This window comes from Podarcis bocagei (assembly GCF_964188305.1).
Source record: "Podarcis bocagei genome assembly, chromosome: 1".
Lineage (NCBI taxonomy): Eukaryota > Metazoa > Chordata > Lepidosauria > Squamata > Lacertidae > Podarcis > Podarcis bocagei.
Window position 1 is genome coordinate 35,638,994 of NC_138125.1, and position 16,941 is coordinate 35,655,934.

General features: G+C 43.8%; 1 protein-coding gene and 1 long non-coding RNA gene across 8 annotated transcripts in view; both read left to right on the top strand.

The window, feature by feature from the left end:
• The first annotated feature begins 6,916 nt into the window (after positions 1–6,916).
• LOC308576173 lies at positions 6,917–8,709 on the top strand. The gene is made up of 2 exons (XR_014003122.1): positions 6,917–7,114; positions 7,667–8,709. It is a non-coding gene; the product is annotated as an uncharacterized lncRNA (long non-coding RNA).
• A 2,827-nt stretch (positions 8,710–11,536) lies between these two features.
• Positions 11,537–16,941, top strand: part of BAZ1A (bromodomain adjacent to zinc finger domain 1A) — a 51,051-nt gene continuing 45,646 nt past the window's right edge. For 2 of the 7 annotated variants that reach the window (XM_081207721.1, XM_081207725.1), the window contains exons 1-2: positions 11,540–11,938; positions 12,792–12,920. In XM_081207721.1, coding sequence (XP_081063847.1) covers positions 12,808–12,920 — 113 coding nt within the window. In that variant the 5' untranslated portion in view covers positions 11,540–11,938; positions 12,792–12,807. Of the gene's footprint in view, positions 12,921–13,903; positions 14,042–16,941 lie in introns of those variants that run through there. The other 5 variants (XM_081207723.1, XM_081207726.1, XM_081207727.1 and 2 more) reach the window with 4 other exon arrangements.

Sequence of the window (16,941 nt, forward strand, 5' to 3'; positions counted from 1 at the left end):
GATGTCATCTGCAAACATGCGTATTTTATGTTGTGTGTTGTTAATGAAAATACCTGATATAGTTTGATCTGATCTGATTTTGATTGCTAACAAAGGGGAGAGTTCAACGTCCATACGCATGGCCCCACTTGTGGTTTGGGCGGTATTCTCCATTTTGATGGATCATAGATACCATCCCCTAATGCATGGGTAGGCAAACTAAGGCACGGGGGCCGGATCCGGCCCAATTGCCTTCTAAATCCAGCCCGCAGACAGTCAGCGTGTTTTTACGTGAGTAGAATGTGTGCTTTTACTTAAAATGCATCTCTGGGTTATTTGTGGGGAATATGAATTCGTTCACTCCCCCCCCCCCAAAAAAAAATAGTCCGCCCCCCCACAAGGTCTGAGTGGACCAGCCCCCTGCTGAAAAAGTTTGCTGACCCCTGCACCTAATGCTTTTATTACTGCATTCCATTTAGAAACTAGATCACTGTCCATTTTAGTTATGTATTCAGGAGGTCTTGTCTCTTTTTGGGTGGTTTTTAAGGCTTTTAGCCATCTCAGGACCTATTGTTCCTTCTTCAGTTAATGTGTCACTTACCCCTCATTCTCTGATAGCAACATAGCTGTGAAGATTTCTTTATTTATTCAGAGATGTGGCGGATACCATTCCTTGTGATCTTTGCTGAGGACCAATGAGTAAGTGGTGTAAATTGTACATTTAATGCTGTTCAAGAGGCAGGAGCTCAGAGTTAACCTGCCATCTTTGGTGGTGATGTCAGCACCACCCAGTTCTACACTGAGCACTCTGTGGAGCAGCCCTTTGTGTCAAGATAAAATATGTGGAAAGCAAGAGATACATTCTTCTTTATGTAAATGAGGAAGGATTTAAAACAGAACCTGCCTGGTTTATTTCAAATTAGGATTGTTAATTACTTTTGTCCCTGGTTAAAGAATGTGGAAATGCTGCCTTTACCAAGTTCTAAAATAGTTTCCCCCCTTTTTTTGGACTAGAATTATTTTCACTTGTCCTTAGTGTTTAAATATATGGTACTTAGCAGAGGTGACTCTTCTTATGTACTGCATCTTGTTTTAAAGGGCTTACAAAAAAAAAATCTCTAGGGAATGTCTTTTTTGCTAGCTTCTCAGCATTAAAACCAGAACTGAAGACAGTTGTTTTAATCCAAAGGTTGGAAGCCTTATACCACGAGCAGATCATTCGGATGATGATCTGACTTTTCTGTGCACATGTTTCATGCATACATACCTGCATTTTCAGTTGGTTTATCCTGATTGCCATCCACACCAGTGGGCAGATAAAATGTTACCAGCCTTGAGTCACAATTGGCAAAATTGAGGCTTTTGGGGGAAGATGCAGTATCAATTTATGTTTGGTTTTATAAATAAAATACTTTTATTTCATAAAATTTATATACTGCTTGAATGTGAAAAACAAAACAACAAAAAACGTGAAAGCAAGTGGGGGGGAATCCCCCTCAAATACCAAGGTCTGGAGCAACTGTAATAATCACCTAACTAAAAAGTAAAGGGACCCCTGACCATTAGGTCCAGTTGTGGCCGACTCTGGGGTTGTGACGCTCATCTCGCTTTACTGGCCGAGGGAGCCAGCGTAGAGCTTCCGGGTCATGTGGCCAGCATGACTAAGCCTCTTCTGGCGAATCAGAGCAGCGCACAGAAACGCCGTTTACTTTCCCACCGGAGCGGTACCTATTTATCTACTTGCACTTTGACGTGCTTTCAAACTGCTAGGTTGGCAAGAGCCGGGACCGAGCAAAGGGAGCTCACCTCGTCGCTATGTATTTACTTTATTTATTCTTTAAAAACTTGATGTCCATACTATAGTTGTAGTCTCAGTGTTCTCCCACACATACTGTGTGGTGTTGATAAAACAGCTCCCTTGGCCAAACTGTTAAAATTCGAATGTGCCATCAACATGTAAAAACTGATGGAGCTAATCTCCCTTGTGTTTTTTGGACTGCCAGAAATAAAGCTTCCACACCGCAGATGTATAACAGGTTATATTTAGTAACAGTAAAAGGATATTGGATTAATTTTTTTAAAAAAATATAGCTTTGCATTTTGATAGCTACAGTGTTGTGAGCACACTGCAAAAATTTGTGTGCGTGAACAGCACCAATCCTAAAATAAACTCACATCTGGAAGCATCCTGATTTTTCCCTTCGAGTCTGATTTTCATGTGACAGTTGGGTGTAGGTTGATTATTGAACTATACTTAAAAGGTGTGGGGAATGTAGGAAGCATGCAAGAACAGGCAAGCATGCATACTAAGTAAATGCTGTTTTTCTTTTGAATAGGAAGAAGTGACAAAATATATCTTGTAGCTCAGGTATAAGACTGCTTGAAACAGTGTTCACATGGATGAAAGCTATCCAGGCACTTCTTTGTTAAAGACAAGGCCAAAGGCACGGGCCCAAGTTTACATTCTCACAGCCAAGGGCTCTTCCCTCATGCCCAGGCATCTGTGTGAAGATCCTGCCACAATTTAAGGTGGAGTTCCCTGAAGCAGAGAACTTTCACAACATTGCTTGAGAAACTGGGAACGTGAGCAACATCTGCCTTACTCCATAACTGCTTTTAACTAAATAAGAAGACAGTAACAGTGCAATCCCAGCACATCTAGTTTGGCGCTTGTATATAACCCAAGCTGTGTTCTTGATTAATGGCTAATGATAATAGTAATAATAATAATTGATAATCTATTAATTTAGTAACCAACAACAAAGACATTGCATTAATCCACTAAGAATCATACTGCAACTTGATTATTTTACTAATCCCTAAAAACAGACATATGTGATTAGGAATTTGTGGGGGCTAGCTCAACACGTATTTCTTGTATTTATTATAATCCTACCACTAGATGGCATTCAAAACATTAAGGTCCGCTTTTTCGGAAGCAGCTGCTAGCCTTTGGCTTTAAATGTCATTTGTGGAAGTGGTCTCAACCTTTCATTGAGCCTCTAATAAGATGTGGTGCAGCCATCAAGAAATGAATATTGGACTTGACAAGTTTCTTTTCTAGCCACTTATGGAGGAAAGGTGCCCCCTCTACCCCATCTGCTTTTTTAAAAAAATGCTTCAGCCCAATGCTTATACATAACTTTTTTATATTATATGGTGGGTGTTGAGATAAGCAACTATCTAAAAAGGGGGGGAGGAGGAAACGAAACATTTAGGATATGGGGAAGAACTACAGTGCTGGGAGACACTGCCCCACTGAAACTCATTTGTTGAAAAAGACTCTCGTCCCTGAAAGAGAGGGGAGTGGTTGTGGTCGGGAGCCCGAGCACCGCCCAGCAGGGGGCGTGGCCCCCTGCCTCCAGCTCACCTGGCTGGCGCTCACGCCCCCGGTGGCCACCCAACCAGGTGCCGCAGAGGGGGCGTGTTCAGCAGCCTTTTGCTGCAGCGCCAGCCTCTCCCTGGCCTCATTCCTCCTCGTCGTCCCATCGCGAGTCACCCACCCTCCACTCCCTTTTAGTTAGGGCTTAGGTCATTGGCCTTGCTATGGACCTTAGGTTGGTCGCCCTGGTTGCCCGGGGGGCCTGGTAGGAGTTTTTCCATTTGGCATTAGGCTTTTTGGTTTTTTCGCCTACCTCGTAGCAATCGTCACAACTTTTGTGGTATTGGTGGGTAGGTTAGGCATTGGAATAATGTGTTGTGGTGTGTCGAAGTGCTAGGTGTGGCCATCGCCTATGCCTTCAATTTTAGGGGTATTCCGTTAAAGGAATCTGGGGGTCGTGTATTCCGTCCGATGCCTGCTTGGCGGGAGGCCATGGCACGACCCTCGGTGACATCTGGGGTGAGCCTATAGTTGGATTAGCATCAACAGGTGATGAACCCCTGGTGAATAAACCCACTTGTTTCGCGATCCAATGCCTAAGCCAATACCTTTTCATTGCTGTAATCAATAAAGTTGTGGCCTTTTCTAGCCCATCAACCTTATATCATGTGTCCTTGTGTCTTCATTTCACTTCGCGGTGGTCGGGTCCTCGAACCACAATATGAAATTACATGAAGTGAGTACAGTACAGATGAACCAGAGGCAAGTGAAGAACATAGTGGCCAGTCTAATTCTCGTTTCTTGTTCAGTGAGGGATGTCTTGATCCTTTTTATGTAGGGTGTGTTTGGAGTGTGTGTGTGTAAAATGGCTTTTTGTGAGGCAAATACAACCTGGGGAGAAGGTACCTGTGTAGGACAACTCCCATATGAAACTGCTTAGCACTGCAGCCACCTTTTGAAATGAGGTGTAGTGACATGAAAGAGGGGCTTTTTAGTAGCAGCATCTCTTGAACTCAGTTTACCAATTCTTTTAATGGTTTTTAGTGAATTTGTTGACCCCTTTAATCTTCTGGGCCAGCTCTTTTAAGTACAGTGTAGTTTAAGCTTATTCTATTAGCAATATCTGCCCTGGCTATGGTGAAACCATTTTACTTCTCTAACAGGCCTTTTGTTCCTATCCAAAACTGAGCATAGACAAGGGAGACTGACGAAGATGTCCTATCTTTGAAATATTCTTCTTTGGTGATCACCTGTGGCCGAGTAAGATTGACTTCCATGAAGACAATTTTAATGGTGTGTCCATTACTGTGGAGGCCAATTCTGGATGTATCTTTGAAATATCCACATGCTAGCACCCCTGTTAGCCCTCAATGAGGTTTAATAACACTGTTTATTACAACAAGAATAGCGACAAAAAGAGGAAAAGCAACATAAATCATTAAAACTACACAGCGCTAAAAGATTGTAATGTAATCATGTAACAAATGTGCCAGAGGAACAGATTCCATAGACTAGGAGCAACCACAGGAAAAGGCTTTATCTTGAATCTCACCTCTAAAAGCAAAGGCAATTTAGCAAAAGAGATTAGGACAAGGACAGGTTCAAATTCAAATTGGAGTGGGAGACTATTGCTAACTGCTCTACTCATTCACACTTAAGAAGGTTTAACTATTGTTATGAGTTTGGTTGAACTGATTCGAATGAATAGGCTTATCTTTTTGCCTGACATCCCTCATGGATTAGCAGAGACTTGACAAAAAGGTGAACTGTTCCTTGAGGGATTGAAACTTCTACCTTTTGTCAAAATAAAAAAATTCCTTCCTGTAGCACCTTAAAGACCAACTAAGTTAGTTCTTGGTATAAGCTTTCGTGTGCATGCACACTTCTTCAGATACGAAAGCTTATACCAAGCTCATACCAAGAACTAACTTAGTTGGTCTTTAAGGTGCTACAGGAAGGAATTTTTTTATTTTGACTATGGCAGACCAACACGGCTACCTATCTGTAACTTCTACCTTTTGGAAAGTGATATCCTCAAGGACAACACAAAACCTTTTGCCCGAAGCAGAGCACCAGAAGGCACCACAAATCGGCAGCCGCGCCCCTAGTCATGGTTCATGGTTCCCATAGGCTGTTCAAGTTATTTTGGCACCTGAGGCAGAAAGTTTTAAAGTGCCTTTCACCCTCCCAGCAATAAAAATACAGTAATAAATGAGGTAACCAACAATTGACTGACTTTAAATGACACCCACAGCCAGCAACCTTGGATAGTCACGCCCTCTATCTAATGGTAAGATCAACCCTGGTTGTCCCCCAGTTTGTAGGAGAGACAGAAAAATATATTTTGCTGTTAGAATTTGAACACAGAGGCAGTCTGAAGCTGGAGTTGGGTAAAACTAGCATTCAACCCCACCCCAGGGGGTCCACTTAGTTGTTGGGAATACTTCCTGGTTTCCTTTGGGTTTATCTCTTGCTATGTGTTTCCTGGCGTGCTCTGGTCCATGGGGTCATGAAGAGTCGGACACGACTAAACGACTAAACAACAACATGAGTTTCTTAGCAGAAGCGGCTGACCACAGGAGCTCCAGCTTAGACCGTGTACTGCTTTTGAGAGCCACTATGGTGTATGGTTAAGAGCAGTGGACCCGTAATCTGGTGAGCTGGGTTCGATTCCCCATTCCTCCACTTGCAGCTGCTGGGTGACCTTGGGCCAGTCACACTTCTCTGAAGTCTCTCAGCCCCACTCACCTCACAGAGTGTTTGTTGTGGGGGAGGAAGGGAAAGGAGAATGTTAGCCGCTTTGAGACTCCTTTGGGTAGTGATAAAGCGGGATATCAAATCCAAACTCTTCTTCTTCTTCTCTTCTTTTGCCACTGTGGTAGGAAGCTGTCAAAGTGAACAATACCTGCCAGAGATGTGGGCTACGATGTATTACACCTTGTGTGATTTCTGAAATGCTGTGTACGCCTCCCATAGTTTTATCTTTATAGTGGATCTCAGGTGTTTTGCAATTACAGTACAGCATAGCTGAGGAACCTTTCAAAGCCTGAGGAGCCACACTCCCTTCAAGACAGCCTTCTGAGGGTCATCTGCTAGTGGTGTGTTGGGTCGGAGGCAGAAGTTGGTGGAGCAAGTGATGTAAATTTTAACTTTGGACAGCAGGCTAGTTTTTGCATACACTCACACACCCCACTTTACCCACCATTCAGAGAACGGAGTGGCATTGCTGGACTTCAAGGAAGCAGTCTAGAAAGACAGAAATACTTGGGTTGCAAAGTAGGGCCTATGAAGAAAATGCCCTGTGGAGAGTTATGAGGACCACACACAGACCCTCCAAGTGTCCCTATTTTCCAGGGACAGTCCCAGATTAACAGAAACCATCCCCGTTTCTGATTTGATCCCGGAATGTCCCCCTTTTCCTTAGGACGTCTCTATTTTCGTTGGAGAAATGTTGGAGGGTATAGAGTTCTGTGACCTTCAAGCCAAGGTGGTGGTAAGTAACTATTACAACCTTTAGAAGACCACTGAAGGCAGCCCTGTATATTTTTTATGTTTAATGTTGTTTTCATATATGTTGGAAGCTGCCCAGAGTTGCTGGGGCAACCCAGTAAGATGTGTGGGGTATAAATAGTAAAATTATCATTATGAAATGGGATGTCCCTATTTTCATGAGAGAAATGTTGGAGGGTATGCACAAAGAGAGGCCTGGAAAGCTGCATTTGGAGCCTGAGCCTGAAGCCCAACTCTCTACCATCCTATCTTCCAGCAGTCCACCCAGCACATCTACAAATTCACCTGATGGGCCTTTGTCAGGTACTAAGCACATAGAAGCAGGTGGAAACTTTATGTACCTTACAGGTCTGTGGCAGGGCTCTTCTATATCATTGTGGCTGACTGGAGTTTCGGGGGGTGCTTCATCATTCAGGAGATACTGCATGTGATGCTGGCATGTTATACATGTGTTGTATAATGGGGGGTTCAGTGGCTGAGATGTTCTAAAGTAGTATACAGGATCTAGTCCACATCTCCTTTCCCTTTGCTAACAATCTTTAAGAGCGCCAGTGGGTGGATGGCGGTACAAGAGCCTTCATGTACTTTTACTGTTGGTCTTAATACAGAACCAGAAAGAGGAGTTGAACAAGCAAAATAATATACTAGAGCAGGATAGCCAAAATGGTCCCAAGGTTAACGAACTACAATTCCCATCATCTCTAACCATTGGCCACATTGGCTGGGGTTGAGTGATGGTGGAGGCCAGTAGCATCTGCAGAACACCTGGTTGGCTGTCCCTCACAAAAAGAGAAGTTCAGGACATGCTTGCCATTGTTTCCCTCCCATGTCTGGATTTGTGTCCCTCTTCCCCAGTGTGCCCCCTACTCCCAGCAGCCATGAGCCACATGAACAGATTATATGCTTCATCAGTGAGAGATTGCAGTATCTATTCAATTTAAGGATAGGTTATGGAGCTTTCTCAGGAGGAACTGCAATCTACCTATTTATTTGCCTGGACGTATATTGAAACTCATCTTAAGCAAGCAGGCCAGTGACAATCACACTTCTGCTAAAATACTGTTTTTGGTTTTTTTAACTGTTTAATCATCAGACCATAGTTTTGCAGAACACAACACTGCTTGCAGTTTCATATTCAAGCTCTTTATTACCGGTATGTATTTTGAGGGGAAAGGGTGTTTAGTTCCAAGCAAGTGTGCACAGAATTGTAACTTTATGTGATTACAAACCCACTGTTCTGAAACCACTTCAAGGCAGTTTGAGGCCCATAGTTCTGCTGCAGCAAGGAACTTGCAACTAACTGTTCAGACTAAAGACTTTATTCCCCCACCCTATTTGTATGAACAGGGCTTTCGTCTATAAACAACCCATCCTGTGCAATTAGGCACAACAAAATTCTCATTTAAGGCATCACTGTAAATAAAATGTCTCAAGTGCTACATATGAACTTTTGCAGAAATTGCATATTTGAAGTTGACCTGTGTATATTTAGGATTCCAGCTGTGTTAGTGTGTTGCAGAAAACACAATAAAACTCTTCCGTATTTTAGCAAATTTATAAGCCTTTATGGGCCAGAACTCACTTCATCAGCTACATGAAGTAGTCTCCATAGTGAAAAACCATAAGGCCTCTTGAGCAGTAGGTAAAACGAATACAAGATCCAATCAACATGGGTGTGGCCCACTGTTAGATTGCATTAAGTGTTATAGTTGTGCTACCACCAAGAGCCCATTTACTTTGAATCCATTTCAATGGAACAGACAAAAATTAAATACTTGGGTTTTAAACTGTTTAAAGTTTAACATTGGAATTGGCTGCACTATTGTACCAAGTAAAGAAGCAACCCTTTCTGGCATAACCTTATAAAGATGCAGAAAAATAAATATTTCTTTAATGGATCATCAGACTAGCTTTAAGTAAAATTCCATTGAATAAGCCTGATAATTTATTTGTTTAGTTGTTCCATTTATTCACCACCTTTTCTTCCAAGGAGCTCAGTGTGGTGTACATGGGTCTCCTCCTCCCCATTTCATCCTCACAACAACCCTGTGAGGTAGGTTAGGATTATAGATGATGGCTGGCCCAAGGTCACCCAGTGAGCTTTATGGCTGAGTGGGGATTTGAACCCTGCTCTCCCAGGTCATAGTCCAGCACTCTAACCATTACACAACACTGGCTACTGAAAAACCAATAAGCTACTGAAAAGCCATACCTAGACCTACCGTACTTGCAGGGTGAGGACCGAAAGAAATACAATTTGGGATTTTAAAAGAAAAACAGAAACTGTCCTAAGCATATGAACTGGATAAAGAATCAGTTGTAAGACCTGGAATGAGGAGAGGGATGGTTTTTTGGGACTGATACCAGTGCTCTGATAGCCCAAGTCTAATCCCATTGATTCAAAAGTAACATCTCACCATCTGGCATCCGTAGTGCTTACTGCTTGGTGAATATTTAGTTATTGTTAGGTCCTGTTTTCTCCTCCAGGAGTTTGGGGTGGCTAACAATCACCATAAATTATAATAAATACAGTAAAACAATAGTTAAAACACTGACAAATCCACACCAACAATTAAAATATATAGTAGACAATAAAACTTTTAACAGATAGGTAGCCGTGTTGGTCTGCCATAGTCAAAATAAAAAAAATCCTTCCAGTAGAAGGAATTAAGGTGCTACTGGAAGGCATTTTTTTATTTAAGCTTTTAACAGTTATTCTTCATTCCATTTGTTCCAAAAGCGGCTGGCTTGGTCATGCCCCCAGAATGGAAGCTGGCAGGATCTGCAAGGATGTGCTCTCCAGGGAGCTGGCTTCTGGCACCAGACCAATTGGCAGACCAATGCTGCGTTACAAAGATGTCTGCAGACATGACATGAAGGCTGGCAACATCGACCCTGCCATGTGGGAATCCCTTGCAGATGACCACAGTGCCTGGAGACAGGCAGTCAAGTCACATATCCATAGCAGTGACCAGAGGAGGAATGACCGCTGGGAAGAGTGCCATGATGCATCTGCAGCAGTACAACTGGACACCTTCATCTGCTCCCAGCTGTAACAAAACATGTCTCTTCCTGCATCAGCGCTGCAACCTTCCAACAGTTAGACCTCATTCTCAAAGGTGCATACTTCCATTGTCTCCCAAGACAGACAGATGCCAATAACCACTCTTAAGTTTGCACCTCATTTTTATCAAGGTGGAAGACAACTAAGCATCACCTTGAAGGGAGTTCCACAAATGGGGGCTGCCCCCGAGAAGCCCTGCTCAGTCATCATCTCACAGGCCATGCTTACCAACTGAACAATGAGCAGGACCATTCTCACCAGTCTTAAAGCATGGTTTGGTAGTTATTGGGAAGACACCCCTTTAGTTATTTGGGCTCAAAAGTCATACAAAGCTTTGTACATCTGTACACCATTAATTGGGCCTGACAGCTAACAGGCGAGTGCTGAGTTTTAAGTATCATTGTAATGTGGTCTCATCAACACCAGCAGTTACAGTTTGTTTTAAATGGTTGCATTTACATGACAAATGGTAAAACAGCTTTAGGATCTCAGTTGGTATGAATTAATTTTAATTGTTCAATTAGCTTTATGTATAAGAGGACATTCTTTTAAGATATGTGTGTTTTAAAACCAGAACTCTTATCTTATGAACAAGAACTCTGGAAATGCAATGTGTATGTATTACTGCTTCCCTATTTTAACTCTTTTCACGTGTGAATAAGGGACTTGGGGTTGATCCTGCATGCAATATAGTTCTCATCCAAGTACTGTCTTACATTATTTCTTCACTTAATTCAGATGTAGTGTTTCTGTGGAAAATCCAGTAAGTCACACCCACCTACCCAAAATGGTAAAACTGGATTGAACAGGCAAGGGGGAGACACAGGGTGGTGTTTTGATAAGTACACTGTGAAAAACTAGATAAGTACACTGTGACTAAGCTGCTTCTGGTAAACCAGAGCAGCGCACAGAAACGCCGTTTACCTTCCCGCCGGAGCGTTACCTATTTATATACTTGCACTTTGACGTTCTTTTGAACTGCTAGGTTGGCAGGAGCAGGGACCGAACAACGGGAGCTCACCCCGTCGCAGGGATTCAAACTGACCTTCTGATTGGCAAATCCTAGGCTCTATGGTTTAACCCACAGCGCCACCCGCGATGGCTTGGGATAGGAGAGCATTTATTGTAGATTTGAATATGAAACAATTGCCATGGAATAATCTGTGTATATGTAGCTAGTTGATGAATCCTCACAACTTTGAAAAAATTCCAACATCAGTGCTCAAAATAGGCTTGTCATATTTCAAAAAGTGGAAAACCTGGACACAAAAGTTATGCTTTTTTTTAGCAAAGTTGATGGGCTTTTTTTTTCTTGGGGGGTGTGTGCCCAAGTTCTTGAACTTTTTTTAGTTTTGTCCAGTTGTCATTTTTTACAAGATCTACAGACATAGGCTGCTATATGTCTGGATTTTCCTTGACATTTCTGCAGATGTTGTTTACGAGGGCTGAATACCGGGTATGTCCAGATGTATAGCATACCTAAAAATAGTGACCTGTGACCCAGGTTAGGGACCTGGCTTTGCTTGAGGTTATTCCCTGATTTGTTAGAAATACATGATGGTGTTTAACCACGAACAGAAACAACATTCTGCGTGTACATTCTGTATCAGATACTTGATTTTCTTCTTAGAATGCAATGATCAGGTATTATTTTAGCTTCCAAGTATCTTTTACTAGAAAACCAACAAACCTTATCCAACCTGCTCCCTGGGTACCAGGGTTAACGACGAGTCCTAATGACCAGGCTAGGCCTCTAAGAGCCTCGACACACGCCACTGAGCTTTGGGGCTGCTAATTCAAAAATGGAGGATGAGCGCCTCAACCATTAATTAATAATGTAGCTCTCTGTCTTCCTGCGTGTCACAAGCTGGAAAGGCGGTGATCGGCCAATAAAGATGTAGGGGAAAGAAGTCGAAAGCTCCTCCCAACAGCTCTTCCTCATTGAGAGCTGAAGTAGTAGATCAAAAACTTCCGAGGAGCGGGGTTGGTGGGGGGCAGAAATAAAAGAGGGGAGACTCATCAGATACCAGCCGGGCGGAAGGGGCAATCGAATTACTAATCAGGTAGGAGGCGATGGTGCAGCCTTTACCTCTGTCTCAGGAGGGTCAATTTGCCTTACAGACCTTTCCGGGAAGACAGGGGAGGAGGATGGGGGGGAGGCACTCTCGTGTACATCCTGACAGCAGAAAGGGAAGGCTCATCTAACAGCCTCTCAGCTGGAGGGGATCCCTCATTAAACATCAGATCAGACGGGGGGGGTGTGAGAAAGAGAGAGGAAAGGGAGGGGGGGAGAGGAGAATCCCGACAGAAGCTGGCCGGGAAAGTAGATAAGCGATCAAAAAGACTTGCCCTCCTTCTCTTCCCTGTTTGCTTGGCATTTTGGAGAGAGAGAGAGCGGAAGGAGGTGCGCGGAACAGCGCGCCGGGCCGGTCAGAGGGCGACCCCCGTGGGCGGAGCGGGGGGGGAGGCGGTGAGTCCAGGGGAGGCCTTAGACACCGGGGGAGGGGAATCCCCGCGTCTGTCGAGCACGTTGTGTGGCGGCGGAGGAGGAAGGGGGGGAGTAGTAGTAGTAGCAGCAGGAGGAGGAGGGAGTAGTCGTTGCCGCCGCCGCCTGCTGTTCGGCGTCATGGCCCCATTGTGAGGCGGCCTAGGGGAGGGGGGGGGAGAGAGAGAGAGAGAGAGAAGCGGGGGAGGAAAGGAAGGATCCGCTCTCGCTCTCTCCCTTGCGCACACAGAGCTCGCTCAGTCCCAGGCGAGGAAGCGGCGTGTCAGGCGCACGCACACAAAAGGAACCGTCTTCGGGCTGCTCCTGCTGCTGCTTTCGCCGCTCCTCTTCGCCTCGACCTGAAGCCCTCCTTTCTCTCTCTCTCTCTCTCTCCCCCCCCCCCCCCGCTACTCCTCATATACTCCACTTAGAAACGGGACCCGGGCGATGCCACTGTTACACCGAAAGCCCTTCGTGAGGGAGAAGCCCCCCGCTGACCTTCGGCCGGACGAGCACGTCTTCTACTGCAAGGTCACCAACGAGATTTTCAGGAACTACGAGTAAGTCTCTCTCTCCCCCCCCCATTTCCTCGTGGGCTCTGGCGGGCTGATTTGAACAGGAAAGCGCGGCGGAGGCGGCGGGAAATGGCTGACACCTGGCCTGGGAAAAGAAGAGGGTGGGGAGGGAATCCCCCTCCGAAAGGTCGGGGAAACCCCCTGACCACCCTTCTTCGAGGGGAGGAGGGGGCGTCGAGCCAGGTCCTGCCCGCTGTCCTTTAGCGCGCGCTCTTGTGTCTCCCCTCAGGACGGGGGGGAGGGGGAGAGGAGGAAATAAAGTTTGTGGCAAGCGGTGGGGGGCGGGTCTGGTCCCTCTCCCCGCCGCCCTTGTCCCTCTGGTATCCCGAGACTCCCCCCCCCCCCGCCGCATGTCAAAGCGGCTTCCACTAGGCCTTTCGTAAGGTGCTCTCATTTGCCTCCGGTTTGTAGAAGCGACTTGGCGCGTTTGACCGAATCCGAGCGCGGAAACTGCCTCACAGAAATCAACGGCCGGTTGGCCGGCCGCGTCGTATAGACCCCGCTTTGGGGTCGGCGCGAAAGGGAGCCTCCGGACGGGCGCTGCTAACCGCCCCGCGCGCATACTATTGTTTTCCCAGCAGCTGGCAGGACGGGGAATAAACGCGCCGCCTACTGTAGCCGCCCTCCCGCTCCCAAATGCGCCTCCGTTGGGTTTGAGTTCAAAACATCGACAGCCCCTCCTGCCGTCTCCTTTCATAGTGCAACTGAGTCGGGTTTTTATCTGTTTAAAAGCGCCCGACCCCCCTCAAACCTCTTTTGAAATCTCCCCCCTTCGCCCTCTTTTCGACACACTAGGCGTTTTAGTACCCTAAACTTCCACCCGTGCGAGTAGGACTCGTCGGCACCTGTTTCTTAAGCTCCAAATGGGGTGATAATTCTGTTTCCGTAGTATCTGTCAGGGTTCTTCTAACGCTGGCAAGTACAATAGTTGAGCGTTATTGAATACGGGGAAAGTGATGACGCATTTGAATGTGCTGGTTTAGCTAAAGCTGTGTATCTCAGTATTGTGCTTTATTGCCATGCATTAAGAGTTCCGTTGATTTTGTGGCTTTCACTCTGGCTTGTTCGGTTTTAAAAATGAAAGAGGAGGACAGTTGGTCCACAAGGTATTCTCTCTAATGACAGGCTATCAATTAATTAGCTAAAAGTACTAGTCTAGTTAGTTAATGAAATAAAGCTCAGTACATCAGCACTACTTTTGGGTGAGATTTTAATGAAAATAAGAATTACATATTTCCCAGTTTAGAGGAGCCTTCAGTTTCTATAATAGCTTTGCACAGGACTGTTTCCCCAGGAGATGATGTGAATAGTAATTGCATGTAGTATTCAATTAGCTTAAATTTAAAATATATTTATAAACTTCATTAGTTTATCCTTTTTCTTAAGTATTGGCATATGTATGAAGAGAATATGTGAACTTTACATATTAAATGTAATATTAGGAAGGAGAAAAAGTTCTTCAGGACAAAAGTGTTCATCCAGAACTCTGATAGCTAAGAAGTTGGAATATGTTTTTCATTCTTCCGCTTTATTTGCAAGACTTTATGTATAATCCAGCCAAAGTTGAGCACTTTGAAGTCCAAAACAAATTGGCTGGAGAGGTGAGCTATGCACAATTCTTCTACTGACATCAATAGGGTATAAAAATTATCAATGTTGTCCCAGGAACTGATAACACATAAGGGCATGTGCAGAGTTCCTTTCGCTCAGCATTGAAGAAACCATTGCTAGACTCCCATTTGTTGGAGATGTGAGAAGGGATCTGGGGGCAAGAAAATTCCTATCAAATTCTTCCATTTAGAAATGTAGCAGCAAGAGAAGAAATCTTACATTATTTTAATAATTGGACTGATTTTAGATATACTTAGATAAGGATATATAAGTTTGTAAAATACAGGATGCTCTTAATGCATTCTTGTATTTAACAGTTTATCTGGTAGTCAGAGGTAGCAAGTACAGTAATTCCATGTAGGTAAACGTGTGTTCTGGGGGGGTGGGGGGTGGCAGGCAACCACTCATCTGTGTTGGCCACAGAGAATGGAAAGTCTCTTCCTCCATGAATAGTGTGGAACTGTAGTGGGCCGAGCAGTTTTTTGTGTTATGCATTTAAGAGACACATCCCCACACAACTGGGGATTGTGGTTTTGCTCCCATCAAACTACAACCTATCACCAAGGTTCATTCTTGACTTATTGACTATGATTTATTTAAGTAAAACATCCATAGGCCCTGGTTTGGACATAATACTTAACCCAGGGATCATGGTTTGTTATCCCTGGCTGCGTGCTTGTGGAAAGAAGCAAAATCATCAGTTACCATTACATAATAACTGGTCTTACGTTTCTGATTTATCAAATTTGTATGCATATATATAGTGTTGCAATTATATACTTGCAACAGCTCAATGAGGTGGAGATAAAGTGGCTACTCCAGATTAATCAGGGTTTCGGGCCAGGTATTTTGGGCTAAGTCCAACAGTTTTATTACATGATGCTGGCTGTCAGGTTTGGAGAGACACCATGTTCTGTGGTACAAGGAAATCATGGGACATGCATGCTTTCCCAGGTTACTGTTTGTTACAGTGATTGCAAACCTGCATGAATCTCATTAGCTGGATGATAGACTGATTCAATTTTTGCTTGTAGTGCTTTTTAAAATTTTATATATATGTCTATTTTATTGTAAGCTGTTTTGGACAGGTATTTGCCTAAAAGCAGCCTAAAAAACTAATGACCATAATAGCAGTCATAAGATTCTTTTTTTATATATAATAATTTTTATTCAGTTTCCAATATACATTCCATCCATATTTAACATCCACTTCTAACATATACATCTTTTAGACTTCCCTCAGCCTATCTGACAATTTTCCATATAATCACAATTACTCACATTTCTTAAATTTATATTGCGCTTTAACAATCTTAATCTTATCATATCTTTTAAGCAACATTTCTATCCATCATTTTCACAGAGCTTCTTGAAAACCAACAAGCGTTATTTGCTTCTCACATACATTTTTGGTATACTCTGTAAATTTATTCCAGTCCTCGGTGAATCTCTGATCACGTTGATTCCGAATTTTCCCCGTTAATTTGTCCATTTCTGCATATTCTATCAATTTCATTCTCCATTCTTCCCTCGTCGGCATTTCTTCCTGTTTCCATTTCTGGGCCATCAAAATTCTAGCTGCTGTCACAGCAGTCGTAAGATTCAGTACTAGCCACACAACAAATCCACAAATTCTGCTAAATTAAAGTTTCAGGAATTTTTATACTACTATAAAACACTTCTGTAGCACCAGAAGATTTGGCATTTTCTCCACTCCTTATTCAGTTAGAAGAGAGTGGCAAAACTTTCATCTTAGTAGCATCAACTCTTTGCCACCTAAGAAGTTCATTGAACCCATAAAGTGCCGTCTTTAGTAGTTGCCCATAAAATGGACCGTAGTCCAGCAGCAAATCATTAAAATCATAATCATATTATTAGTATCTCTAGACCAATTGAATCTTGGTTGCTTTGTTGACAGTCCCCCTGGTTGAAAGTCTTGCAGCTGAATGCTAGTTCAGTTAATGGGAAGACAGCTGCCATCCAGAATTTAATCCTGGATGAGCATGCTGACCTGGCATATATTACAAAGACCTGGCTGTATGTAAATCTTACCCAGCTTTTGTCTGCCAGTTTTTCCAAACAGTAGCAGGTGGCCTAGTGGGCTATAGTGATTCCATTCCCATACCCAGGTGCCTCATTCAACATTACAGTTTTCATTATTCATTTAATTATAGTTTTGAGCATGTGTTTTTTTATGGTGGGTGTTTCAGGATAGGGATTCTGTTGGTGTATAGCCCTTACCACTGTTAAGCAGTCTCCTTATTTAAGATAGCCAGGGTGGTATTGCTGGGAACTTCAACATTCCCTGTTGGAAGTAGCTCAGTATTTCATTGCTTCATGGCAATCATGGGTCCATGCTAAATGGGTTCGGGTCATACTTACCTTGTCTCTGATG